The sequence below is a fragment of the Sciurus vulgaris genome (assembly GCF_902686455.1).
Source record: "Sciurus vulgaris genome assembly, chromosome: 12".
In the NCBI taxonomy this organism is placed as follows: domain Eukaryota; kingdom Metazoa; phylum Chordata; class Mammalia; order Rodentia; family Sciuridae; genus Sciurus; species Sciurus vulgaris.
Genome location: NC_136473.1, coordinates 30301214 through 30328778, shown reverse-complemented (window position 1 = coordinate 30328778; position 27565 = coordinate 30301214). Strand labels below are relative to the sequence as shown.

The 27565-nt window shown below is 34.3% G+C and overlaps 1 protein-coding gene across 5 annotated transcripts in view; it reads right to left on the bottom strand.

The window, feature by feature from the left end:
• Positions 1 to 3012: 3012 nt before the first annotated feature.
• Positions 3013 to 27565, bottom strand: part of MINDY3 (MINDY lysine 48 deubiquitinase 3) — an 82677-nt gene continuing 58124 nt past the window's right edge. For 3 of the 5 annotated variants that reach the window (XM_079108182.1, XM_079108184.1, XM_079108185.1), the window contains 5 exons: positions 21657 to 21729; positions 12242 to 12314; positions 9584 to 9671; positions 6783 to 6854; positions 3013 to 3917 (listed from right to left, as the gene is read on the bottom strand). In XM_079108182.1, coding sequence (XP_078964308.1) covers positions 3768 to 3917; positions 6783 to 6854; positions 9584 to 9671; positions 12242 to 12314; positions 21657 to 21729 — 456 coding nt within the window. In that variant the 3' untranslated portion in view covers positions 3013 to 3767. Of the gene's footprint in view, positions 3918 to 5093; positions 5138 to 5519; positions 5647 to 6782; positions 6855 to 9583; positions 9672 to 12241; positions 12315 to 21656; positions 21730 to 27565 lie in introns of all 5 variants that reach the window. The other 2 variants (XR_013758495.1, XM_079108183.1) reach the window with 2 other exon arrangements.

The following is a 27565-nucleotide window of genomic DNA, read 5'->3' as shown; positions in this document are numbered from 1 at the left end:
TTACAACCATCACTGTGATTTAATAGTAGGGCATTTCATTACTCCCAAATAAGCTCCATACACGTTACAGCCATTCCCCAATCCTGATATCCCAGCTCATCCCCATCCCTGCTCCTGCTAATGCATTTTATATCTAAGGTTTGCCTCTTCTGGACTTTTCACAGAAATGGAATCATGAATGTAGTCTTTTATAACTGGCTCCTTTTACTTAGTATGTTTTTAAGGTTCATCTATATTTTGGCAAGTGTAATTCATTTTTTATTGATAAATAAAAATTTCATTGTAGGCATACCCTATGTTTATCCATCCATTAGTTGAATACTTGGGTTATTTCCTCTTTTGGACTATTATGAATAAAGCTGCTATGAATACTGATATAGGTTTTTGAATATTGTCATTTCTTTTGGGGATATAACTAGCATGAGGATTGTTAAGTCGTATGTTCTGCATTTTTCAAGGAACTACAAAACTTTTCTAAACATTTTCCTTTCCTACAAGCAATGTGTGAGGTTTCGGATTTATCTTTCATGTATCTATCATTTGTATATCATTTTTGGAGAAATGTCTCTAAAACAAATGTTACTGGTGAGTTATGGGTTCTTTTATAAACTCTATACAAATTCCTTGTAGATATGCTTTTCCAATAGTTTCTCCCATTCTGTCAGTTATTTCCTTTTCTTGATGGTATCACCTTTGACATACAAATTTGGACAAAGTCCATTTTTTTTTTGTCATTTTATATTCTAAGAAACCATGGCCTAAACCAAGGTCATGAAGATTTACTTCTGTTTCTATTCATTTTAGAAATTTAGTCCTTAAAAATCCAATACATAATCATTTGAAGGTAATTTTTGCGTAAGGCGAGGTAGGGGTTAAAATTCATTCTTATTCATGTGAATACTTTTGTCTTACATCCTTTTTTTGTGTTTGTTGTTGAGATACAAGCTTAGATTTCCAATTTGCAAACTTTCTACTTTTCTAATATACTTTAAAACTATTTTTGCCTAAGCATTGCTTTAATTATAAACTAATTTTATTATGTCATTTTCATTATCAGTAAAAGATACATTGTAATTCCCATTGCAACTTTTCTTTGGCCCTTGGGCGATTCAGAAGTGTGTTACTTAATTTCTACCCTTTTGGCATTTTCTAGACTTGCTTTATCCCCCAGCATATAATCTGTTTTGGTAAGTGGCCCTCATGTGTAAAACGTAACTGGAATTGTCTGGTAGTGTGTCTATATCTGTCAATGAAATCAGGCAAAGGTCAGTCATGCCTGTCATGTGTAAAGACATCTCCCTGGCCACTGAGTGTCTTAAGCTGAGCCTCCAGACTGAGAAGCAGGAAGCCTTCCCTCCACTGTACCATTTGAACTTCTAAGTGACAAAATTGGTTAAACTAACACAAAGATTGTTTTATGCCATAACATTTTGGAATGATTTGTTGCATAGCACAGTAAGAGCACTCTACTATTTTGTAGGGTAGAGGATTATGAGAGATTTTGCTTTTTCAAAATCCTTATGGAATTTAAGACTGGAGTTAGATAAATTAATTGAGACATTATGTTTATATATGTTAAATATATATGCATATGTATGTACATGTGTTGCATCAGAGGCAGCCAAGATTTGGCCAAAAATATTTTTTAACTGGAATTCTAGTAGCTAGTATCATACTTCTGGAACAGAATGTCACCAAGTTATATATAAAATCTCATGCCACTTTTTTCCTGTGCTAAAATTTAATTATATTGTAAGTATCTGTTCAAAAATAAAACCCCAAACAGATTCACACAGGAAATAAACTGTTGAAGGTAAAGTTCTGATCTGAAATGTGTAAGAAAATACTAAATGGTTGTCTATGGAGCAAACTATTGGAATAAAGTAATTGCTCTCTCAAGTAAACAGGATGAGGTTTCTGCATCTTTGCTCACCAGTCTAGGCAGCTGCCACCCTGGCTCTTCTGCTCTGGCTGTGTGAGTTAGCAGAGCTCATGGGTAAGCATAGGTTTGAACTATTTGTCAAGGACCTCTGAGTCCATTAGAAATGTTTTGGATGCTGTGTTTTTCAGGGTGGCTGGGCAGAAACATTTAAAAATATTTATAAGTGTTGGTGAGGATGTGGGGAAAAGGTACACTCATACATTGCTGGTGGAACTGCAAATTGGTGTAACCACTATGGAGAGTAGTATGGAAATTCCCCAGAAAACTTGGAATGGAACCACCATTTGACCCAGCTAATACAAAAAGCACTTAAAATCAACATACTACAGTGATGCAGCCACATAAGTGTTTCTAGCAGCTCAATTCACAAGAGCTAAACTATGGAGTCAACCAGATGCCCTTCAACACACAAATGGATCTTAAAAAATGTGGTACATATACATAATGGAATATTACTCAGCCTTGAAAAATGAATTTCTGGCATTTGCTGGCAAATGGATAGAACTAGAGTATTTCATGCTAAACAAAATAAGCCAAACTAAAAAAAAAAAAAAAAAAAAAAAAAAAAAAAAAGGCAGAATGTTTTCTCTGAAAAACTGATGATGAGCAGGTCGGTGGAACGAGACAAACATTATTACCTACATACATGCGTACGTGATGACACTACCCATGTGACTGCACCATGTACAGCAGAGGAATGAGAAGTTGTGCTCCATTTGTGTACAATGTGTCAAAATGCCTACTATCACGTATAACGAATTAGAACAAATTTATAAAAAAGATTCACAACATCAAGAATGAACCCTGATGTAGTCTACAGACTTTGAGAGAGAGAGTGATATATTAACATAAGTTCGGTGATCGCAGCAAACGTGCCATCGTGCTAGGGACAGTGATGGTTGAGAGGTCACGCATTTGTGTGGGACTGTGGGTTACATGGGAACTCTACTTTCTGCTCAATTTTATACTGAACCTACAATTGTTTGAAAAAATAGTTTAGTAAAAAACATAAAAAAGTAAAATAAGATAAAAGTATTTGTTTACTTGTGACTAATGTAAGAATGCAAGGATAGAGTTAAAGAAAAAAGTTTTTATTTAGGCTATCAACTAGGATCATAATAAATAATGCAATATACTAATGTAATAACAGATGTTCTCATGCATTTATCACATTTATAAATATACAAGAAAGCTGGCTTACAGGGCTTTTGGAACAAATTTGGAAAAGCATTTGGCAAAACAGTAAAAGTTAACAACAGTGTTAAGACTATTAAACATTCTTTCTATCAGTTTAAAAAATACATCCCCTATACACCTGTGAATAAATGGGAAGTTCTCATATAGTCTCTTCATTTTGTAAACATGCCAGAGTTAAGCCAATTATCAAAGGACCTCGACTGATAAATTGTTATTTATCAGACTTTCTAATGGAAAAGATTTTAGAAAAGAAAAAAATTAACTTCTGCATTTCAGTGTGGAAGCTGATAATATTATAAGGCAGAATCATTCAAACGATAAAATGTGTCTGAATGAAATAAACCCAAAAGTTTATACATAGTGATTTTGATACTTATCTGATTGCAAAAGTGATGAACTTTGATTAAAGCTTAATTTTGCTAGTAAATTTCAACACAAAGGGTTAAAATAGGATAATCTTTAAGGTAAACTTTTAAAACGAATAATTTAAACATATCTTAAACACCAAAATGTGTTTTTAATTGTTATTTACAGTTAATCAATGATACCAGTGTTTAGCCAATTGCCAGTCATAAATCCCTCTTTCAACATCTGTTATTACGATCTTCCTTACAAATACTTAGGTAAATCAGTTTAGTGAAGGAGAGCGATCTGTGGTCCAGAGTAACTCAATGTATGGCCATTTGGTTTGGAGACAGCGTTTAATAGGAGTGTCATCTGTTTGTAGCATGGGATCTTCAAAACCCATAATGACTGCAGTTCCCTCTACATACATTACCTGTTGAAAAAAGAAAAAGCCACCAAGCTCAATTAATATTCTTAGTATGTTCTTTTGTGTGAGACAGTTTTTATAGGCTAGTAAGTTATTCCATAGGGTTTTATGTGGAGCTTCTCATCTATTTTGATAGAAATTATGAGCAAGAATATTTGCTTATTAATTTGAAAATAAATTTGTAAAGAAGTACTGATATAATTGCTAGCTGATCTGATGATTTTTAGAATTAAAGTATATGTGAATCACAAGACACATCAGACTGTTTTTGATAAAAATCATCCTTCAAATAATATTTGGAGGAAACTTTAAATTATTATACTCAGTTACATAGCTTCTATTATTGTGAGACCAAGGCACTTGGACACGCATGCCAATCTCATGAAATGGAAAGCCAAAACAGAAATATAGCTATACATTCTAAGGAGGACTTCCACTTTCTCCTTTCAATCTGAAGAATGAATTTCCAGAGCTGAAGACAATTTGCATGTTTGGAAATTAAATTTATTAATAAGTATTTCTGAAATTCAGCTCATGAATGCACTTTGTCCTGACATCTTTCTTGATGTTTTTTTTCCTCCATGATTTTTCATGCAGTACAGCTGAGTAGTAGGAGGAGGCCGACAGATTAAGCATTTGATGCGATCACTGTCATTGCATATATAATGGTTGCTAGATACTGGAAAAGAATTATTCTTATTTCTTCCATTTCAAAGAAAATACACAAAAGTTTCTATGACATAACACACCAATGAAAACCTTAACTCTTTACAAAGGGTCCTCTGTGTACATGAAAGTATTGGTCATTATTTTCTGTACCAATAGAAATTTTAACTATATAATTTAATAGGAAAAGATAAGCTGCCTCTTCCAAAGTATATGTAATTACTTTTACACATTCAATGGTGGATACACGATTATAATAATGTTCTTCCAATATATAAGTCACAACTTGACTAAGGAGTCAAAATAAATAACTATAAGCCTTAAATGGGAGTTCCCTAAAAGACACATTATTTCTACATCAAAAGTATTACTAAGTCAGATAATTTGGTTTCATATATCTAATTTTTTAAGGAAGGTTTTCCAGTGTGAAATATTTTTTTATATCTTATTTTGGTTACTATATGTTTGTTTCTAGTATTGATGAAATAAACTTATTATTAAAACAACTACTCTTACTTTTCAATTCCCCAAAGCAAAAAAGCCTTTTCCTGAAGAATTGTCTGCAAGGAATATAACTCAAGTTATAATACTTGACAAGTAAGACAGGACCTATTTTTCACAAAGAACTTCAGGTGCTCATAGCACCGGAGTCCAAGTGCTGGACAGAGTAGGGTGGCCCACTTCTGGAGGTCCTCAACTAGCTTTTGTTGCCTGGGGGATCAGGCATGGTAGTCCACTTCCCTGTTTCCTCCAGATGTTTCTAATAGCACCTCACTAGCTCCTGAGTAACTGTATAACATGGTACTTCTGCAACTTAATGACATTACATGCTTTGCTTTATAGTTTTTATATAAAACTGTCATGTTAATATCCCCTCTGTTTCGATATCTGATCTTTGTTAGTATGCCAGATACTTCTCACAAGCATAATTTGAAAACTTACTATATACAGGTAGCGTGGCCAAGCAGACCAAGGACAGGATTGGGAATCAGGAACTCAGTTCCAATCCCTGCTCTGTCAATGACTTGCTGTGTGACTCTGGATGAGTCACTTAATCTCCCTGTCTTATCTGTAAAATACGGATAATATTTGACTACCTTGCAGGAACTGTGTAGGTGAATAACTAGTGACTATAGAGCACCCTCATTTCAAGCTATGCAAAGCTTCAAAGTCTAGATGAAGCACTCAACGACACTCAACACACATAGAAATGGCATCCAAGTTTTCTTACTGACAATTTATATTTTGTGCTATATGTATCAATAAATTATTTTTGTGAAAAGATTTTGGACCTAATAAAACTTTCCATTTATATTATGAAAAGTAAATTTTAATATTTTAGATTTAACCAAATCATGTATTTACATTATAATCTATTTTCTGTAGTCATCCTCCAATTTAAATACTTATGAAACGAGCATGTACAGATCAAATTTAAAAGGACTATCAGGGATAATTCCTTCTAATATTAGCTATATGCACAACTGTCACTTGAATAAATGCAAACATAATAGACATCACATGTGTACACAAAGTTGGTATTTCATCAAAATAGTGAAGTGGTGAGACAAAACTTTTGCTGAAATCATGGGAGTCACCTTCATGCCTTTTGAGTTACAAAGGAAAGCAGCAAACAAAATGGGGAAGAGGGCGGGTTCTGTACTAGACTTCCTAAGTTTCAATCCCAGTTCTGTCACTTCCTGGCTGCTCGACCTTCAGCAAGGCTGCTTACCTGTGCTTCAGGTCCCTCCTCTGCAAAATGGGGATAAACAGAATACTTAATGCAATTCCTGGTAAATGCTCAATAAACACTAGCCATTGTGGTTATTTTAATCTTTTAAACTATTTTTCTCAAATCAAAATTCTTATTGTACCTCTTTCCGCATTTAAACAGATCAGTAACAACGTTCACTATATTAACCAAAAATGCCAATTTAGAGATACATAACAAAGCCAAGGGTAACCCTACACATGTGGTTGCATTTATTTCATTACAGTGGAATTACTACTCCAATGTAGATCTTCACTGTACAGTACCATGTTGGGCAAACAATATGACCAATTCTAAAATATGTTGTGATAGTAAAGAGACTCCTGGAATAATCTCCTTAGTAAACCACCCCATGGAAATCAGATATTGTTATATACATGTGTTCTTATTTCATCCACCCAGTTGAAGACAAATTACTTTGTGAATTTTCATACCTTTTCATTATAATTTGATTGTTTCAATCCATTGTAGTGGTAGACAGTAAAAGATTCTGGACCATTGGAGCCCTATATAAATAAAGTACAATTAAAACTTTATATCATTTTATCAGGCAATCTCTAATAAGCAATGAACATAAAATGCAAGTTTCTTAAATCCTCATCCTTTCATTAGGGAATCATTTGACAAAGCAAATAACGTAAATGAAGTACCTCCCAGAAAACCAAAAAGCTGCAATTGGTGCTTCTGGAGACTGGAAAGTAGGAAGTATAAATTGTCATTATAAGCTCTTTTGCACTTATGTTTAACTATGTGCATATTATTATTTTAAAACACAAAAATACTTACTAAAATATATCTCTACTTTTTCCTTTGTAATAAGTTGTTCCTGCCTATCAATATGGAAGAACAGTAGTATCACTCTTGCTTAGATCACAATTATACAATGCACTGATGCTTCCAATTTAGTCTACAATACTGAGTTAGGGGTTTCCATTCTAAAAAATATCATCTGAAAACTGTGAACTTTTTTTTTTTTTTCCTAGCGTAGGTCCAAGCCCTATGCTTTTCTTTTCTTTTTTTTTTTTTATTGTAAGCAAATGGGACACATGTTGTTTCTCTGTTTGTACATGGAATAAAGGCATACCATTTGTGCAATCATAAATTTACATAGGGTAATGTGTTTGATTCATTCTATTATTTTTTCCCTTCCCCCCACCCCTCCAACCCCTCTTTTCCCTCTATACAGTCCTTCCTTCCTCCATTCTTGCCCTCCTCCCTAATCCTAACCCTAACCCTAACCCCTCCCACCCCCCATTATGTGTCATCATCCACTTATCAGCGAGATCATTCGTCCTTTGGTTTTTTGAGATTGGCTTATCTCATTTAGCATGATATTCTCCAATTTCATCCATTTGCCAGCAAATGCCATAATTTTATCATTCTTTATGGCTGAGTAATATTCCATTGTGTATATATATTACAGTTTCTTTATCATTCATCAATTGAAGGACATCTAGGTTGGTTCCACAATCTGGCTATTGTCAATTGAGCAGCTATGAACATTGATGTGGCTGTGTCTCTGTGGTATGCTGATTTTAAGTCCTTTGGGTATAGGCTAAGGAGTGGGATAGCTGGGTCAAATGGTGGTTCCATTCCAAGCTTCCTGAGGAATCTCCATACTGCTTTCCAGAGTGGCTGCACTAATTTGCAACCCCACCAGCAATGTATGAGTGTACCTTTTGCCCCACATCCTCGCCAACACCTATTGTTGCTTGTGTTCTTCATAATCGCCATTCTAATTGGGGTGAGATGGAATCTTAGGGTAGTTTTGATTTGCATTTCTTTTATTACTAGAGACGGGGAACATTGTTTCATATGTTTGTTGATTGCTTGTAGATCTTCTTCTGTGAAGTGTCTGCTCATTTCCTTAGCCCATTTGTTGACTGCATTATTTGTATTCTTGGTGTAGAGTTTTTGAGTTCTTTATATATTCTGGAAATTAGTGCTCCATCTGAAGTATGAGTGGCAAAGATTTTCTCCCACTCTGTAGGCTCTCTCTTCACATTACTGATAGTTTCCTTTGCTGAGAGAAAGCTTTCTAGTTTGAATCTATCCCAGTTGTTGATTCTTGCTTTTATTTCTTGTGCTATGGGAGTCCTGTTAAGGAAGTCTGATCCTAAGCTGACATGTTGAAGATTTGGACCTACTTTTTCTTCTATAAGATGAAGGGTCTCTGGTCTGATTCCGAGGTCCTTGATCCATTTCGAGGGCCAAAAATATGCAATGGAGAAAAGATAGCCTCTTCAACAATGGTGCTGGGAAAACTGGAAATCCATATGCAACAGAATGAAATAAAACCCCTATCTCTCACCCTGCAGAAAACTGTGAACTTTTAATTAGTGAAAAGAACATTGTGCAAACAATAACCACCTCAAAATTTAATAATTTTATCTTGCAATTTTCCTTTAACATTTTTTCTGTTTTACAATATTCTACCTGTTGAAACACTTCTTTCCTGATAGAGATAGAAGAGAAGTTGGCATTTCAATTGAAACAATGAATTTCAATTTAAACTATGTTGTGTTTATAATTCAGTGAAATATAAAATAATTAGATAAGAAGACAGCATAGGATATAGAATTGGCTTGCCAGTGACACAGACAAAACCCAAGGGTTTCGTGACAAGCATATGTTCTAAATAACTGAGCTACTATCAACATCCAACAGAAGAAATGTCCCTGTATGAAACAGCACAGCTCCGCTGAAACAAAACACCACCTTTTCTTCCATTCAACTGAAATTCTCCTGGAATTTAGGTTTACTAGTAGGGGCTCCTACTACCTATAGGCATCTTTACTTTCCTTCCCTGTGTTTGAAGAATTCTTAGAAGAGAAATAGTAATCTATTAATAATAGTTACATACGAAAATGCACATAGGGTGGGAAGGAATGGAGAAAGGGAATCTTTTTAAATTCCAGATACTTCTGAATTTTATCTTTGTGGAAAAAACATATTGTTATACATAAATTTTGGTGTTAGCAGTGTCCTTTGCCACCCTTCCTCCTCCGAGCAGGCGTTGTTGTTCTGGCATGCTGGTATCCTCCAAGCACTGCAGTGACGTATTGGTACACAGGGTTCTGGCCTCTCTGTATGGGAAGGTCTTTACATACCACAGCATTCGCAGTCTCATATATACACCTCAGGACATTTTAAAGAAGTAGGAAAAAATACCCAAACCATGACAGGTGATCCATGCAAAAGAACAAAACAATAAATGTATTTCCTCAATTATTACCTGATCAGGAAAAAATTCTTGAAGAAATGGACCCAACAATATGATTCCTAATCCTTCTGGATCTAATTTATTCTTCATGAGATTTATACTATAGGAGAAAAAAGAAAAACAGTGAATAACAAAAGGGGGTGGGCTATTTTTTTCATGATTAAATTACTGGTACTATAACACATGTGACTGCCAAAAATTTTAAAAGCTGTTCTTTTTAGAACCTTAATGACAAATACACAGGAATGACATTTAATTTGCCAAAACTTGGTTATTTTTAAACCAGAGTAATCTGTTACTATTTAAAATTTAAATTATGATGATGACTTTGGAATATTGTTCCTTATTAGGCAATTTAAAAACCAAGGCTTAAAAACTCAGTCTTGTTACCTCCCAAAGGCAAATTTTCTTTGCTTCATAGGTAAGCCTGAATTTAACAATCAAATGAAGCATTTAACTTAAAAAAATTCATGTTCAACCTAAGAAGAAAAACATGTCAAAAGGCAGTGGTACATGAGATAATAAAAAATGTCTTATAAAAAGCTTACTTTCAAGAACTAAATGAGACAGTCTTAAAATTCTTAAGAAAATCTTACTTGAAGGTTAAAGAGGGAAGACAATCATTAAAGGGCTGAAGTAAAGTGAATTAGGGTAAGTGGCAAGTACTTTATTGGTCCAGCAGTAGTCTAAAGAAAATAGAACTCTATAGCCCTCGCCATTTAGGTGAAGTCAAGGTTAGTTAAAAGTGTTATGTGTGATTAGAAAGAAGATATATTAAAATGGACTGAAGTCTGGAGGATTTTAAAAAACAAAAATGGTCTTTTCAAAAAGTTTTATTCTCCCTGTTATCTCAAACTATAAATGCCAAGTTAAATTTAGCTTATTATATAAGGAGTAAAACACTGTGTTTGGGGTTTCATTGGGCACTTCTCTTCGGTTCAAGTCAAAAAGAGCCTGGACATCTTCTGTGGTTCAAGCTCTTAAGAGATGGGCAGCAGATGCAGTCCACGACATGGGTCAGGTATGGTCAGGGGGGCATCTAAGGACCTCCTGACTTGGAAGTATGGTATTTAGTCTGAACCAGTTAACAGGAGTTTCTTTCTTAAAGGGGGTTTAAGTGATCCTTATAAGGGTGAACTTTGCTTTAAGATATAAGAAAGCCGTATGTGTGCTGCAGTAGCCATGTCTCCTATAAACCCCAGGTCAGGCTGCATCGTATGTGTGGTATCACATGTATTGTCAACCCTGTCAGATGATGAGTGGGCTATTCACATTCTACAGTCATGTGTCTCTTCTAGGACACTACGCAAAGGGCATGATGTTTTAGTGGGATTGAGCAAGGCCATGTTATGACATGAAACAAATGGGCAAAGACACATTTTATATTTACTATATTTAACTTATTTAATGTTTAATATGTCTTAGTTTACGGTTATCGCGTTTTATGCAAACAGGCCAAAGTACAGAGTGAATAACTCAGTCCAATCTTTCAGCTACTTCAAAGAAAACAATCTGACTAACTATAATTCAAGGCACACTATACATTCTGATGAAAGGAGGGCACTTATATATGTATCCATGCAAGAATTTGAAAATAACAAAAAAGATCCTTTCCTCTTTCTCATTCCATCTTAAAAACTGTCAGTAACCAAGACTGAGTTCAGTGCTCTTTTGTAACTTTAAGCAGGGCAAACAAGACGGTCTCTATGTGGAAATAGTTTAGAAGAAATATAGTAAAAACTATTATCATTTATCAGAGCAGTTCAACTCTGAATTTCTTCTAAGCTGAAATAATTTTGTCTAATTATTAAGAATGAGTAGAATAAAGTTCTAGGAAGATTGAGACATTAATTCAGATGTGATTAGTTTATAAGTATTACATATTTCCAAAAAGGCATACCTGAACTTATTTAAAAACAATAGGACCAAATTCTAAAAACTGTGTATACTAATGTTTCTTGTTACTTTTGCTGAATGATTTTACTGTTTTGTAAGCTAAAGTTTGCTCAGAAAAAAAAACCAAAAAAACTTGCCAAAGGAGAAACTGTGCAGAAAAAAAGGAAAAATTAGGATAGATCTTATCTTTATTTTCATATTTGATCAATACACACACCCACTTTATTTTTAATGAGAAAGTATTTCTTGTTAAAGGTCCTAAATCTAGGGAGGAAGTTATAAATTTGACAATGTCTAAAACATAACCGTGAGGAATTACATGACAAGACATAAAGGCAATACTCAAAATCTATACACTATAATATACTGAAGTCACTCACAAAGGGTTCAGATCAGTTAATCATTTAGAAACATTCAATGTCTTTAGTTATCTTTATTTAAGATTAAAAGTTAAAGGCCTGCTGAATCTTTCATTATTTCACAGAAACCATAAATCTTTAAAAATGGAATAACTGTACTTAAAACTTAAAGACATTTTCAGCAGTTTAGAAAAAGCAGGACAATAAGTACATGGTGGGAAAGGAAGCTCATTTTAAATATGCTAAGTCTCTATTATCATAATGGATTATAATCTGGTTGCTTTTTAAATCTTTATATAAATTGCTAGTTTTTAATAGTACAGGCTTAACTTTTTTTAAAAAAGGTAAATATAATGTTTAAGATATGATGGAATTTCTTTTGAGTTGGCAAAATGACACTTCCTATTTAGCTTACTATTCAGGATCTGAAACAAGGTCCAAAGCTTTCATCACATCTTCTAGAAGTGAATCGGCTATGAATCCATTATCTGGAAAAAAAAAAAATCAGAAATAACTTTTGAGCTTACATCAAGAAATGCTATTACTGTTAATCAGATTCCAGGGGGGAAAAATCACATAAACGGAATAGCATATTACATTCACATTTCTTAAGTGCCTACTATTACTAGATTCTCTTATTTTAGATTCATAAGGCACATGGACAAAGTTTTTGGGGGGAAATTTCAAATAGAAAAGTTAATCACATAATTTCTACTCAAGAACTCCAATGAAAACAAAGTCAAGTTACTTCTTCTTTAAGCAGTCTTACAAATCTATAAAATGGGTAAAGTTTTTTTTCTACTTAAAATTATAACAACTTATTATGTATATCTTTCAATAAACAAAGTTAGCACTTATTTCCCATTCAGAAAATAATTCTTTAATAATTCCTTTTATCACAATGTTATAGAACATCTTGAAAGAATGCAGTGATCCAGTACTATTAGGTAACAGACAACTTAAAAAAGAGATCCTATAAGAGGCTTGATGACTAAAATAAGAGCCATAGATTTAATGGAAAAAATTCAAAATTGAAATGTAGAGTAGAATCAAATGTTGATGATGACTATTTTATGGAAAAAAATTTTTTTGGCTTAATGAGGAAATACCTTTGCCAAATGGCTCAAACTTTGATGATGTAATAGTACATGACACATAAAAAACCTTGTAGTTAAAAATGATGGTAGTTTTAAACAAGCAAATTGTTTATTCCCTTAAATGTACAGTGCCCAAGTTCCCTTAATCATTTACTCATTCCTAAAGACTGTCTCAGTTTAAAACAAGCATTCCACACAATGTCTTTTTTAGGCTTTAGTTGATTTTTTAAAAAATCTTGCCAAGGAGAACACGATGTCCAAAGACCTTGCTCCTATAATCAAACTACAGAATAAAGTTTGCGGTTGCCCATTCAGACAGTGTGCACTGTCTATCAAAAAGGAAATGAAGTTATAACTTCACAACATTCTTTTTCTGTTCTTAAACATCATAAGCACTTGTTTCCCCATCTGAAGACAGATTAGTCTTGACTTAAAGTCTACAAATCATTTAGGGAAAAAAGCACAATTTTTAAAGCAAGGGGTTAAGTAATTCTAATTTGTCAAGTTACTGATAATTTGAAGCATAGAAAATAAAGAACTTGTTCGAAAGTACCTATGAAAACTTTCAAGCTTTGTGAGCTTAGCTTTGATGAATTTGAAAGGTAGAGAAAAATTATGTTGCTTAGTTAACCCAGTTAAAGCCTACAATCTCCAAATGTAAAGTAGCCATTAATTGATCACCAGGAGGAAGGAACAATTATTCGGAGAAGTTTCTGTGTTTTTGAGCCATTATGTAGATCTATATGATATTACAACGTTCTTCAGGAAGAACTACAAAATTCCTCTGCTGTCCAATATCTGATCACATTGATCAATCTATCTCCATCATTATTTTTTATTTTATAAAAACCCCTATAAAACAGACATCTGAGATCAAAGTACACATACAAAAACTCCCCCCCCCCACACAAAAAGGTGCAATAATGAATAAAGTATGGACTTCCTCAAAAGTGCATGCATGATGCTTTGCATTGGCTTGATGCCAATTCTCTTTACTCCTGAGACTCTGAGCACATATACTAGTGTTTATTTTCATTCCGTGACTTGGGATTACTCAATAAACTGAGTCAAGTAATTAGATGTGAGGTATCAAGGTCCTGCTAAAATGAAAATTTCTCATTTGGAATGGTACCAAAATTAACAGTACAAAAACATGATTTTGTTCTTCTAAGTGTGCTTAAGCTAGCACCTAAGATCCAAGGAATCTGAAATGGAAGTTACTCTAATTGCTCAAGTACAATGAGTCAATATCAAACCCTTGTTCCACTAAATTAATAACAACAGTTTAAAGAAAACTTGAGTTAAAAAGTACTACTTGAAGATTATAGCCTTTAAAAAAGATATTGGCAGTAGCAAGGGGGAGAAAGTATTTGATCTCGAAGAACACCTAGATTCCAGAATTGGTTCTCACTGCTTGGTATATAGCTTTGCTGTCACAAAACTGCTTATTTTTGAAGAACAAAGATGATGACAGAATCCCTGCCTATCTCCTGGGTTTATGGCAAAGCTTAATAGGATCATGGATTTAAAATGTAATATGAACTGCAATGTTCCATGCAAATGCCAGTAACTGTTATTTTTAGACAGGTTCCCATTTATAAACCGGGTTTATGTCCCAAAATCACTTGCATAAAATATGCAAGATACCTGAATTAGTCTATTGATTTAATTCACAATATACTTAAGGCTCAGTGTGAACAATGTTCTTACAGGTTCAGCAGCAGGAGAGAGTGTGGGGAGTGAGATAAAGATAGGAAAAAAAATTCCAATTCTCTTTTCATTATCTCCTCTCTAGATCAATTATTCTCCAAGTGTCTAAGGAGAGTGACAAAGGACAATTGTCCCCAAGCCAGTCTCTGATGAATGGAAATTGAAAGCCACTTAGAAGCCTGTAAGACAGTACATTGAATCTGAGCAGTACATTAAGTTCTGAGCAGGCTTGATTTACTCATATGTGAAAAAGTATGCTATGTTTAGGGGAAAAAAAATCAAAATTAGCAGAAGGGCAGATTAGTTTGTAAGTGGTTAAAAAGGCAGAAAGTGAAAAACTGTTTTTACGTTTCATTTAATTGTTACAATGAAAAAATAAGGGTTTTTCTCATTTGACAGCTAAGTAAACAGATTTATAGAGTTAAAAGTAACTAGTTGAGGGGATCCAAGATGGTGGACTAGAGGGAGGCTGCATTTCGTAGTCACTCTGTAACTCCGGTTTCAAGCAGAGGATATCTGTTTCTTGGTAAGGCGGTTTTTGCTGCTTATCGATCCCCTGCTGTTTACCCCATTTGTCTTCTGTGATCACCTGCAGTCTGCCAGCATATCGTCTTTTTTAAGTGCAGATTGCTCACTGTCAGGCGCTATCATCTGCCATTTGCCTGCCTCTCACCTGTCCATCATCTGCCTTACACTTATCCATCACACAACACACGAGGTTCACCTCCCGATCGTCCGACAACAGTCAGCAAACTGATCGCCAACCGTAAGTGGAGCACCAGCTGCCTGCTGTTGCCAGGAAGTTCACTGTTACAGTACCTGCAAGTTTGATTACATGTAGCTGCTGCCATTTTGAGACAACAGCCAGGCCCCATAAGACACCTCGCTGGACTGACTGAACCCCATCTCCAGGATCCCTGAGCTCACCAATCACTCCCTGCCTCTGGGGCCCTCACATCAACTGACTGCTCCTGGGCGCCAGGACCCCCAGACCAACTGACTGCGCCCTATCAATGGGACCCCAGACTGACTAATTGCACCCGGCCTCCAGGATCCCACAACCACACCAAACACACCCGACCTCCAGGACCTCCTGCTGACCACGGCCACACCCTGAGCTGCAACTCCCCATTTGCCAACACATTTCAAGCCAAAGTGGTCATCTTGGATAATCCTGGAAGCCCTAGCTCCGATTTTTAAGTGGGGCAAATCCCATCCTGAGATGCCTGCTGGAGGCTTGAAGCTCCTTGTGAGGGGCTACTTGGTCTAGGATTGCATAGTGTCTGAACTGGGCACTGTTTATAATGATCTCCCCTTAAAGAAAGGGTTTTGAAAACCTATAGGGCCACTATAAGGCTATAGGGGGAAATCTGCAATACCCCAGATCTGCACTGCTAAAGGGGAAGATACATGAACAACATGAAAAAACAAGGGACGAAAATGATCCAAACAAATCTAGATTCTATATTAATACAATCCAATGACAGTATGGCAGAAGAAATGTCAGAAAAGGACTTCAGATTATACATGATTCGGATGATTTGCGAAGCAAAGCATGAGATAAGAGAGCAAATGCAGGCAATGAATGATAATACCAATAAGCTGAAAGAGCAAATGCAGGAAGCAAAAGATCATTTCAACAAAGAGATAGAGATTCTTAAAAAAAAAAAAAAAACCAAATGGAAATCCTTGAAATGAAGGAAACAATAAACCAAATAAAAAACACAATGGAAAGCATCACCAAAAGCATAGACCACTTGGAAGACAGAACCTCAGACAATCAAGACAAAATATTTAATCTTGAAAATAAAGTTGCCCAAGGAGAGAAGATGGTGAGAAATCATGAACAGAATCTCCAAGAACTATGGGACATCATGAAAAGAACAAATTTAAGAATTACTGGGACTGAGGAAGGCACAGAGATACAAACCAAAGGAATGAACAACCTATTCAATGAACTAATATCAGAAAATTTCCGAAACCTGAAGAATGAAATGGAAAATCAAATACAAGAGACTAACAGAACACCAAATGCACAGAATCACAACAGGTCCACTCCAAGGCACATTATAATGAAAATGCCTAACATTCAAAATAAAGATAGGATTTTGAAGGCCACGAGAGAAAAGCATCAGATTACATATAGGGGGAGACCAATATGGATAGGAGCTGACTTCTCAACCCAGACTCTAAAAGCTAGAAGGGCCTGGAACAACATATTTCAAACTCTGAAAGAACATGGTTGCCAACCAAGAATCCTATACCAAGCAAAACTTACCTTCAGATTTGAAGATGAAGTAAAATCCTTCCGTGATAAACAAAAATTAAAAGAATTTACAAATAGAAAGCCGGTGCTACAAAAGTTCTCAACAAAATATTCCATGAGGAGGAAATGAAAAATAACAATGGAGGTCAGCAAAGGGAGGAACTACCTTAGAGAAAAACCACTCAAAGGAGCCAACTTAAAAACCAAAAATAAGCCAAATGACTGGGAATACAAATCATATCTCAATAATAACCCTGAACGTTAATGGCCTAAACTCATCAATCAAAAGACATAGACTGGCAGACTGGATTAAAAAGAAAGACCCAACAATATGCTGCCTGCAACAGACTCATCTCATAGAAAAAGACATCCACAGACTAAAGGTGAAAGGATGGGAAAAAACCTACCATGCACATGGACTCAGTAAAAAAGCAGGGGTTTCCATCCTTATATCAGATAAAGTGGACTTCAAGCCAAAGTTAGTCAAAAGGGATAAAGGAGGACATTTCATACTGCTTAAGGGAACCATAAATCAGGAAGACATAACGATAGTAAATATCTATGCCCCAAACAATGGTGCATCCCTGTACATCAAACAAATCCTTCTCAATTTCAGAAATCACACAGACCACAACACAATAATTCTGGGTGACTTTAACGCACCGCTGTCACCACTAGATAGATCTTCCAAACAAAATCCAACCAAAGAAACCATAGAACTCAATAACACAATCAATAACCTAGACTTAATAGACATATATAAGATATTCCATCCATCAACACGCGGTTTCACTTTCTTCTCAGCAGCACATGGAACCTTCTTGAAAACAGACCATATGATATGCCACAAAGCAGCTCTTAGGAAATGCAAAAAAATAGAGATACTGCCTTGTATTCTATCAGATCATAATGGACTCAATGACAAAATAAAAAACAGAAATTACTCCAACACCTGGAGACTAAATAATATGCTATTGAATGAAACATGGATAACAGAAAACATCAGGGAGGAAATAAAAAATTCTTAGCGGTCAATTAGAATGATGATACAACATATCAAAATCTCTGGGACACTATGAAAGTGGTACTAAGAGGAAAATTCATTGCAGAGAGCACATTCCAGAAAAGAATGAAAAGTCAACAACTAAATGACCTAACATTGCAGCTCAAAGCCCTAGAAAAAGAAGAACAGAATAACAGCAAAAGTACTAGAAGACAGGAAATAATTAAAATCAGAACTAAAATCAATGAAATTGAAACAAAAGAAACAATTCAAAAAGTTGACAAAACAAAAAGTTGGTTCTTTGAGAAAATCAACGAAATAGACAAACCCTTAGCAACACTAACAAAGAGAAGGAGATAGAAAACTCAAATTACTAAAATTCATGATGAAAAAGGAAATATCATGACAGACACCACTGAGATACAGAACATAATGAGAAGCTACTTTGAAAATCTGTATTCCAACAAAATAGCAACTATCGAAGACATTAACAAATTTCTAGAGATATATGCTCCTCCCAAACTGAACCAGGAGGACATATACAATTTAAACAGATCAATAACGAGCAATGAAATAGAAGAAGCCATTAAAAACCTACCATCCAAGAAAAGCCCAGGACGAGATGGATTCTCAGCCGAGTTCTACAAGACCTTCAAAGAACTCATTCCAATACTTCTCAAAGTATTTCAGGAAATAGAAAAGGAGGATACCCTACCAAACTCATTCTATGAAGCTAATATCACCCTCATACTCAAACCAGGAAAAGACACATCAAGGAAAGAAAATTTTACACCAATATCCTTGATGAATATAGATGCAAAGATCCTTAACAAAATATTGGCAAACCGTATCCAAAAACATATTAAGAAAATCGTGCACCAGGATCAAGTGGGGTTCATCCCTGGAATGCAAGGATGGTTCAACATCCATGAATGAATAAACGTAATCCGTCATGTCAATAGACTTAAGGATAAGAATCATATGGTTATTTCAATTGACGCAGAAAAAGCGTTCAAGAAAATACAACACCCCTTCATGCTCAAAACACCAGAAAAAACAGGGATAGTAGGAACATATCTGAACATTGTAAAGGCTATTTATGCTAAGCGCATGGCCAACATCATTCTTAATGGAGAAAAACTGAAACGATTGCCCTTAAAAATGGGAACTATGCAGGGATGTCCTCTTTCACCACTTCTATTCAACATTTCCTTGAAACTTGAGCCAAAGGAATTAGGCAGACTAAAGAAATTAAAGAGATACGAATAGGAAAAGAGGAACTTAAGCTGTCACTATTTGCTGATGACATGATTCTATATTTAGAGGATCCAAAAAACTCCTCAGAAAACTTCTAGACCTCATCAATGAATTCAGCAAAATAGCAGGCTATAAAACCAACACACATAAATCTAAAGCATTTTTATACGCAAGTGATGAAACAGCTGAAAGAGAAATGAGGAAAACAACTCCATTTGCAATAGCCTGAAAAAAAAAACAAAAAAACAAAAAAACAAAAAACTTGGGAATCAATCTAACCAAAGAGGTAAAAGATCTCTACAATGAAAACTTCAAAATATTGAAGAAAGAAATTGAGGAAGACCTTAGAAGATGGAAAGATCTCCCATGTTCTTGGATAGGCAGAATTAATATTGTCAAAATGACCATACTACCAAAAGTGCTATTCAGATTCAATGCAATTCCAATTAAAATCCCAATGATGTACCTTACAGAAATAGAGCAAGCAATCATGAAATTCATCTGGAAGAATAAGAAACCCAGAATAGCTAAAGCAATAATTAGCAGGAAGAATGAAACAGGGGGTATTGCAATACCAGATCAACTATACTACAAAGCAATAGTAACAAAAACGGCATGGTATTGGTACCACGATAGACAGGAAGATCAATGGTACAGAATAGAGGACAAAGACACAAACCCAAATAAATACAATTTTCTCATACTAGACAAAGGTGCCAATAATATGCAATGGAGAAAACATAGCCTCTTCAACAAATGGTGCTGGGAAAACTAGCAATCCATATGCAACAGAATGAAACTAAACCCCTATCTCTCACCCTGCACAAAAATCAGTCACAATGGATCAAGGACCTTGAAATCAGACCAGGGACCCTATGTCTTATAGAAGAAAAAGTAGGTCCAAATCTTCCACATGTTGGCTTAGGATCAGACTTCCTTAACAGGACTCCCATAGCACAAGAAATAAAGCAAGAAAAAATAACTGGGATAGATTCAAACTAAATAGCTTTCTCTTAGCAAAGGAAACTATCAGCAATGCAAAGAGAGAGCCTATAGAGTGGGAGAGTATCTTTGCCACTCATACTTCAGATAGAGCACTAATTTCCAGAATATATAAAGAACTCAAAAAACTCTATATCAAGAATACAAATAACAAAATCAACAAATAGGCTAAGGATATAAACAGATGCTTCACAGAAGAAGATCTACAAGCAATCAACAAACATATGAAAAAATGTTCCCCATCTCTAGTAATAAGAGAAATGCAAATCAAAACCACCCTAAGATTCCATCTCACCCCAATTAGAATGGCAATTATCAAGAATTCAAGCAGCAATAGCTATTAAAGAGGATGTGGGGAAAATGGTACACTCATACTCTGGAAAGCAGTGTGGAGATTCCTTAGAAAACTTGGAATGGACCCACCATTTGACCCAGCTATCCCACTCCTTGCTCTATACCCAAAGGACTTAAAATCAGCATACTACAGAGGTACAGCCACATCAATGTTCATAGCTGCTCAATTCACAATAGCCAAACTGTGGAACCAACCTAGATGTCCTTCAACTGATGAATGGATAAAGAAACTGTGGTATATATATTCAATGGAATATTACTCAGCTATAAAGAATAAGAAAATTGTGGCATTTGCTGGCAAATGGATGAAATTGGAGAATATCATGCTAAGTGAGATAAGCTAATCTCAAAAAACCAAAGGACGAATGATCTCGCTGATAAGCGGATTATAATACATAATGGGAGGTGGGAGGGGGGCAAGAATGGAGGAAGGAGGGACTGTATAGAGGGAAAAGAAGGGTGGGGGGGAGGAAAAATAACAATGAATCAAACATCATTACCCTATGTAAATATATGATTACGCAAATGGTATGCTGTTACTCCATGTACAAACAGAAACAACATGTATCCCATTTGTTTACAATATAAATAAATTTTAAAAAAAGTAACTAGTTGAAAGTTATACTGCTAGTTTATGATGTGAGAAAAGACTCATTTCTAGAACCTGCATGATGCAAATTTTCAGAGAAGAGCATATTCCCTCGAGAATAAAAATATAAGAAAGTACATTTATAAAAACAGTTGAATCCATTAGAAAGTTCCCTAGGACTTCACTGATCCAATAACTTTGGTTTCTATGTGGTGATTTACAATGGAACTTAAGGCATTAGTTTTGAAGTTACATTTGAAAAGTCAGTGAATAAGCTGTAATAGTTTTGTTACCTAAGTACAGAACATGTGTAAAGGTGATCAAAATACCCAAGTGACAGTAATAGTGGACATTTTACCAAGAAATGCAAAAATATTATGCCATGTAAAAACTTGTTGAACAATCGTGTTATTTTTTTTTTATTTCCGTTTTCATCATTTTCCTTTAAATTTTTTCATAAATACAATCTACATTTATTTTGGATAAAACTCAGGTAAATCTCAAGATATTTCAAATATACAAAGATATAAAACAGTTCACAGGATCTTTTACCTTCTGGATCATAGGTTTGAAACACTCTCCTTGCTTGTTCTGAAGGAGCCTCAGGAGCAACTAAAGCCATATCCTGAAAAGATAAAACACATGCTATCAATCAGCTTTATCACCATGACAATAAAAATAACACAAATACTAGATTAGGGAGAAAAACTGATAAGAAGTCAGGTTTTGATCTACTTAGGTATCACAGGTGTGTGACTAGAGAAGTAACAAACTCCCCAGGCCTTGGTTTTATGTGTGAAAAATGGGAATAATACTTCAAACACAGAAAAGCATTGAGAATTACACATGAAGGTTTCTATGAACACTTGAGGAGTAACATTATACAGGTAGTTACCATAAAAATGCAATCTAAGGGCTGGGGTTGTATTTCAGTGGCAGAGTGCTTGCCTAGTACAGGTGAGGTGCTGGGTTCAATTCTCAGCACTGGATGTAAATAAATCAAATAAAGGTCTATTGCTGACTAAAAAAAATAAAATAAATGCAATCTACAAACAGTCAATGATTTATGAGTTTCTTTTACATGATTATAGATATTAAGAACTATAACATATATTTTAGTTTTTAAACACTCAAAACTAAGATTTTTGCAGCAAAGAATTTATAGAATTATACATAGTAATGCATTTGAAATTTATCACTTTGGTAAAATCATGATTCAGCAATGCTTTTAAAGATTAATCAATCAAGTTCTACATGTCCAAATTTTTAATTTTTCTAACTCATTGGAAACATCCTAAGGCAGAATTATTCCTTTTCCTCATAAAACAAATAATCTATCATAACTAATTTATCACAGTGAGCACTACTATTTACTACAATTCCATAGCACAAAAATTCAGTGTTATCTTTGATTGTTCACAAAGCTTTCTTCCAAACATCTAAGTCATTGTAAAATTCTACTACTTAGTTGACATGAATGTAGGCCTAGAATCTAGGCTCCTGTTGTCTTCTGGCCGTAGCTTTTATGCCTTCGCCTATAATTGTGCTGAGATAAAACTCAGAGAACAAGTTACCCTTCCCACCATCTCAAATCCTTTTAAAGAAGTTGTGGAACACAAATGTTAAATAAAAATTAAAATGCTCTTCTGTGGAAATAATTTTTCTAATAAATATAATAATTTTTGTTTTAATTTCTATATATGTTCTAGTATCAGCTTCAGCTTAACTTTTTGTACTCCTACTTATTTTTTCAATTCTCTCTTCTGGGATGATTGTTGGAATTTTAGGATGAACAGAACACTGAACTCCTGATTAAGGAGAAGCTCAACAGCAGATCAAATTTTATTCTGTTCACAGACAAATGAATAAACTAAGAATTACAGTAATTCTTAACTGGCCATGAGCCTAGGTTCCTGAGAATCTTAGCAGCACATTCAGTTTTTATGAAAAAGTAGGAATGGGAATCAAAACAAGGCAAATTATGCAAGCCTTTGCAAACTTTTATGTGTTCCAATAAAGATGAAATAATTTAAAAATCTGTTATTTTTTGGCATTAACAAAATTTAGTAATGTACATTGTTTCCCATTTAACAGCCTTTGATAGAAACTTGTCATTATCCCCCTTTCCTGCTTTTTCAATGTTATTTTGCTGATAATGCACATGTTGAGGGACAAGTTTGCTTTTGATCTTTCAATGCCTTTCAGATTTCCTTTATTGTTGGATGTTTTGATTTTGTCCAAAACTTCAGCTATTATAAATGATGCAGCAAATATGAACATGTAACTTCATACATGTATAGTTACATAAGAATAGACAAAGTGACTGCTAGGAAAGGAAGGATGCTTTTGTAATTCTGGTATATATCACCACACTCATGAGTTAATGTTTGCTTATTAATCTATTTCCAAACATTATTTCTTAAAGCCTTTCCTCTTTGTCCTAATACATCACAAATACAGCCTTTGCTCTATAAATTTGGGTTGCAGCTAGTTGTGTCAGCTCTCAGATTTGGGAAGCAATCAGAAACACTGGGTTTATAATCCTTCAACTTTTTATCAATCTCAAAATCTTAGTTGTAAAAATTTCTACATCTAGTATAATTTTTATGTTACTTGTTATATCTCCATTACTTTTTCAATACCTCCTTTTGAGAAAGCTGTTGAAATTTGTACATGAACACTACAACTGAACTTCTGGCTGAGGCAAAACTCAAAAGCAGACCAAATTTTATGCAATGGGGAATTTATAGGGCATGGGATAAAGATAACAGTCATTCTTCCTATTCACATTTGTTCTACTTTAACCTTTTTTTTAAATAAGTCATAAGAAAAGATTTGAAATGAGTTTTAAATTAGTACTTAGAATTTGTAAGTATTACTTTACAGAAACAGAAAAAAAGAGAAAATCAGGTTTTTTCCCCTTGGTTAAAAAACAAAATAGTATTAATTTTTCCAATCTATAAAGACATGATATTTTTCCATTTATCTGAATCAATTTCTTTTACCAATGTTTTGTAATTTCCAGTGTATAGGTCTTTTACCTCCTTGGTTATATTCCTAAATATTTTTTTGGAGTAGCTATTGTGAATGGAAGCACTCTCATTTTTTTTTCTTAGTTAGTTGTTAGGTGTATAGAAATACTGATTTTTGTATATTGATTTAGTATCCTGAAACTTTACTGTACATGTTCACTAGTTTTAGCAGTTCTGAATGGAATCTGTAGGGTGTTTTATATATAAGATCACATGATCAGTACACTGATGATTTCAATTCTCCTTTCCCAGCTGGATGCCTTTTAATTCTTTTTCTTGCCAATCTGCTATGGCAAGACTCTCAATACTTTGTTGAATAGAACTGATGAGTATGGATGTCCTTGTCTTCTTCCAAATCTTATAGGAAAGGCTTTCAGTTTTTCCTTGTGGAGAAGTTGTGGGTTTCTTACATGTGACCTTTACTGTGCTGAGGTAAATTTCTTCCCTACTTAATTTGGTGAGTTTTATCATGCATTCATGCTGAATTTTGTCAAATGTTTTTTTCTCTGCATCTACTGAACTGATTGTACAGTTTCTCTCCATTCTGTTAATGTGATGTATTATATTTATTGATTTATGAATGTTGAACCATCCTTGTGTCTCATGGATAAATCCTACTTGGTCTCAGCAAATTATCCTTTTCACGTGTTTGCCGAATTTGGGTTGCTAGTATTTTGTTGAGGATTTTTGCAATATCATCAAGAATAGTGGCCTATAATTTTCATTTCTTGTAATATCCTTGTTTGGTTTCATATCAGGGTGATGCTGGTTTCAAAAAAGAGCTTGGAAGATTCCCTCCTTTTTGATTTTCTGGAAGAGTATGAGAAGGATTGGTATTAGTTGTTCTTTAAATGCTTAGTAGAATTCAGCCATGAAGCATGCAGGTTCCAGGTTTTCATTTGATAGAAGACTTTTTATTGATTCAATCTCCTCATGTGTTATTGGTCTGATTTTCTACTTTTTCATGATTCAGTTTTGGTAGTTGTATTTATCTAGGAAATCCATTTTTTCTAGGTTTTCAAGTTGTTTGTATATAATTGTTTGTAATGGTTTCTTATGACTATGATTAGAAGAATTAGCACTGTTAAAATGTTCATATCACCCAAAGTAAAATACAGATTCAATGCAATCCTGATCAAAATTATAACCCCATTTTTCATAGAAACAGAAAAGTCTTATTCCTAAAATTCATATAGAACACAAGATCCCAAATAGCCAGGCAAACATGAACAAAAAGAACAAAGCTGGACACTATCTGCTTTCAAAGTGCATTACAAAGCTACTGCAATTAAAGCACCATGGCATTGGCAAAGAATCAAAAAACAAACAAACAATAAAAACAAACACACTGAACAATGGAATATTTGAAGAGCCCAGAAATTAACCTTCCTATGTCAAATGATTTTCAAAAAGTTGGCAAAAATGTATAAAAGAAAAAGGAAGGTCCTAATGAATGGTATTGGGAAAACTGTATTTCCACATGTAGAAGAACAAAACTGAACCCTTACCTCATTCCATATACAAAATGGAAGATAACTTAAATGTAAGACCAGAGACTGTAAAACTGCTAGAAGAAAACAGAGGAAAACTATATGATATCAATCTGGGCAATGATTTTTTGGACTTGACCCCAAAAGTACATGCAACAAAAACAGGCAAATGAAATTACATCAAATTAAAAAGCTTCTAAACAGCAAAGGAAACTGTGCAGAAACAATCTACAGATTAGGAGAAAATATTGGTAAACTATACATCTAATAGATTAATATCCAAAGTATATAAGGAGCTCCAACGACTCAGTAAGAAAACAAAAAACTAATTAAAAAATGTTCAAGGTATCTGAATAAATATTACTCAAGAGAATCACACAAATGGCCAACATCTATATGAAAAAATACTCAATATCACTTTTTATTAGGGGAATGCAAATTACAACCACAATGAGATAATATTTTACACCTGTCACAATGGCTTTTATAAAAAAAGATGAAAGATAAGGGTTGTTGAGTGAATAGAGGAAAGGAAACCCTTTTATATTGTTGGGAATAAATGTAAATTAGCATAACCATTATGGAAAACTATATGTAGGTTCCTTGAAAAATTAAAATAGAATTACCAAAAGACCCAGCACTATCACTACTGGGTACTTACCCAAAAGATCTGAAATCAAATCTGAAATCAAATAGTTCTTTGCAGCACTATTCACAATATCCAAGTTATACAATTAAGTTAAATGTCCCTCAACAGATGAATGCATAAATGTTGTATATAGAGAAAGTGGAATACGACTTAAAGGAAATTATCATTTACAACAACTTGGAAAGAACTGGAGAACATTATGCTAAGTGAAATAAGTTAGGCACAGAAAGACAAATATTTTTTGTTCTCATATATATGAAATCTAAAACAACTGAATTCATAAGAGCAGAGAGCAGAGTGGTGGTTATAGAAGTAGGAGAAATAGGGACAAAATGTTAAAGGGGATAAAAATTACAGATAAGCAATTTTTTGAAACTTCTATTACATAGCTTGGTAAAGAAAGATAATAAATATTGTACGTTTCAAATTGCTAAGAGGGTTAATCTTAAATGTTCTCACCAAACTATTTGAGATGATAGATCATCAATTAACATGATTTAAATATTCTTCATTGTATTAAAAAATCACAGCATCACTTTGTATCCCAGAAATTCATATAAGGGTCAACTTATAATAAAAAATAAAACATTGAGAATAAAAGTAAAACAAAACACTTTTTAGGGGGATGAAATGGTGGAGAATATTATCAAAGTATTATTTCACTATTTCTACAAAGTAACATTTTGGGAAATTACAATTGTTTATAAAATTGAGGGAAGTCAGGAAGATTCCACAGTTTTAGCTACTCAAAAAGGTTTACATCAAAGGCTTCAGAAAGTGCAGGAGTGGAAAATGAATTTAAGTGAACTACCAGATGCTTTGTATCTAAGTTCCAAAGGTTACAAATAAAAAAAAAATGTTTTGCTAATCTAGATAGGAATTAAAATGGACTTCAATGAAAAATACACCGTATATCTCTTGCCTCTGATTATGACTATATTAAAAACAACTCGGCAGCAAAAACAAATGACTATGGCTGTATTCCAATAAAACTTTATTTTACAAAAATAGGTGGTAGTTTGATTGTATCTGAGGGCCCAAGTCTGCTGACTTATTTGTTAAATATGCTTCCTTTTCTTCTAAAGATCTTGGGGTATAAAGATGTCTTGATCATCTTCATAAATATTTTGGCTATTGTCAGAAAGAGTAAACAATATGAGGAATTCTAAGTAGAAAGAAGAGAAGAAAGATTGGAAGGTGGGGAAACCAGAGGAGTAGAAGAGGACTGAAAGAGAAAAGGAGAAGGAGCTAGAAAAGGGAAATCAGCTCTGATGGAAGAATGAATGGCTG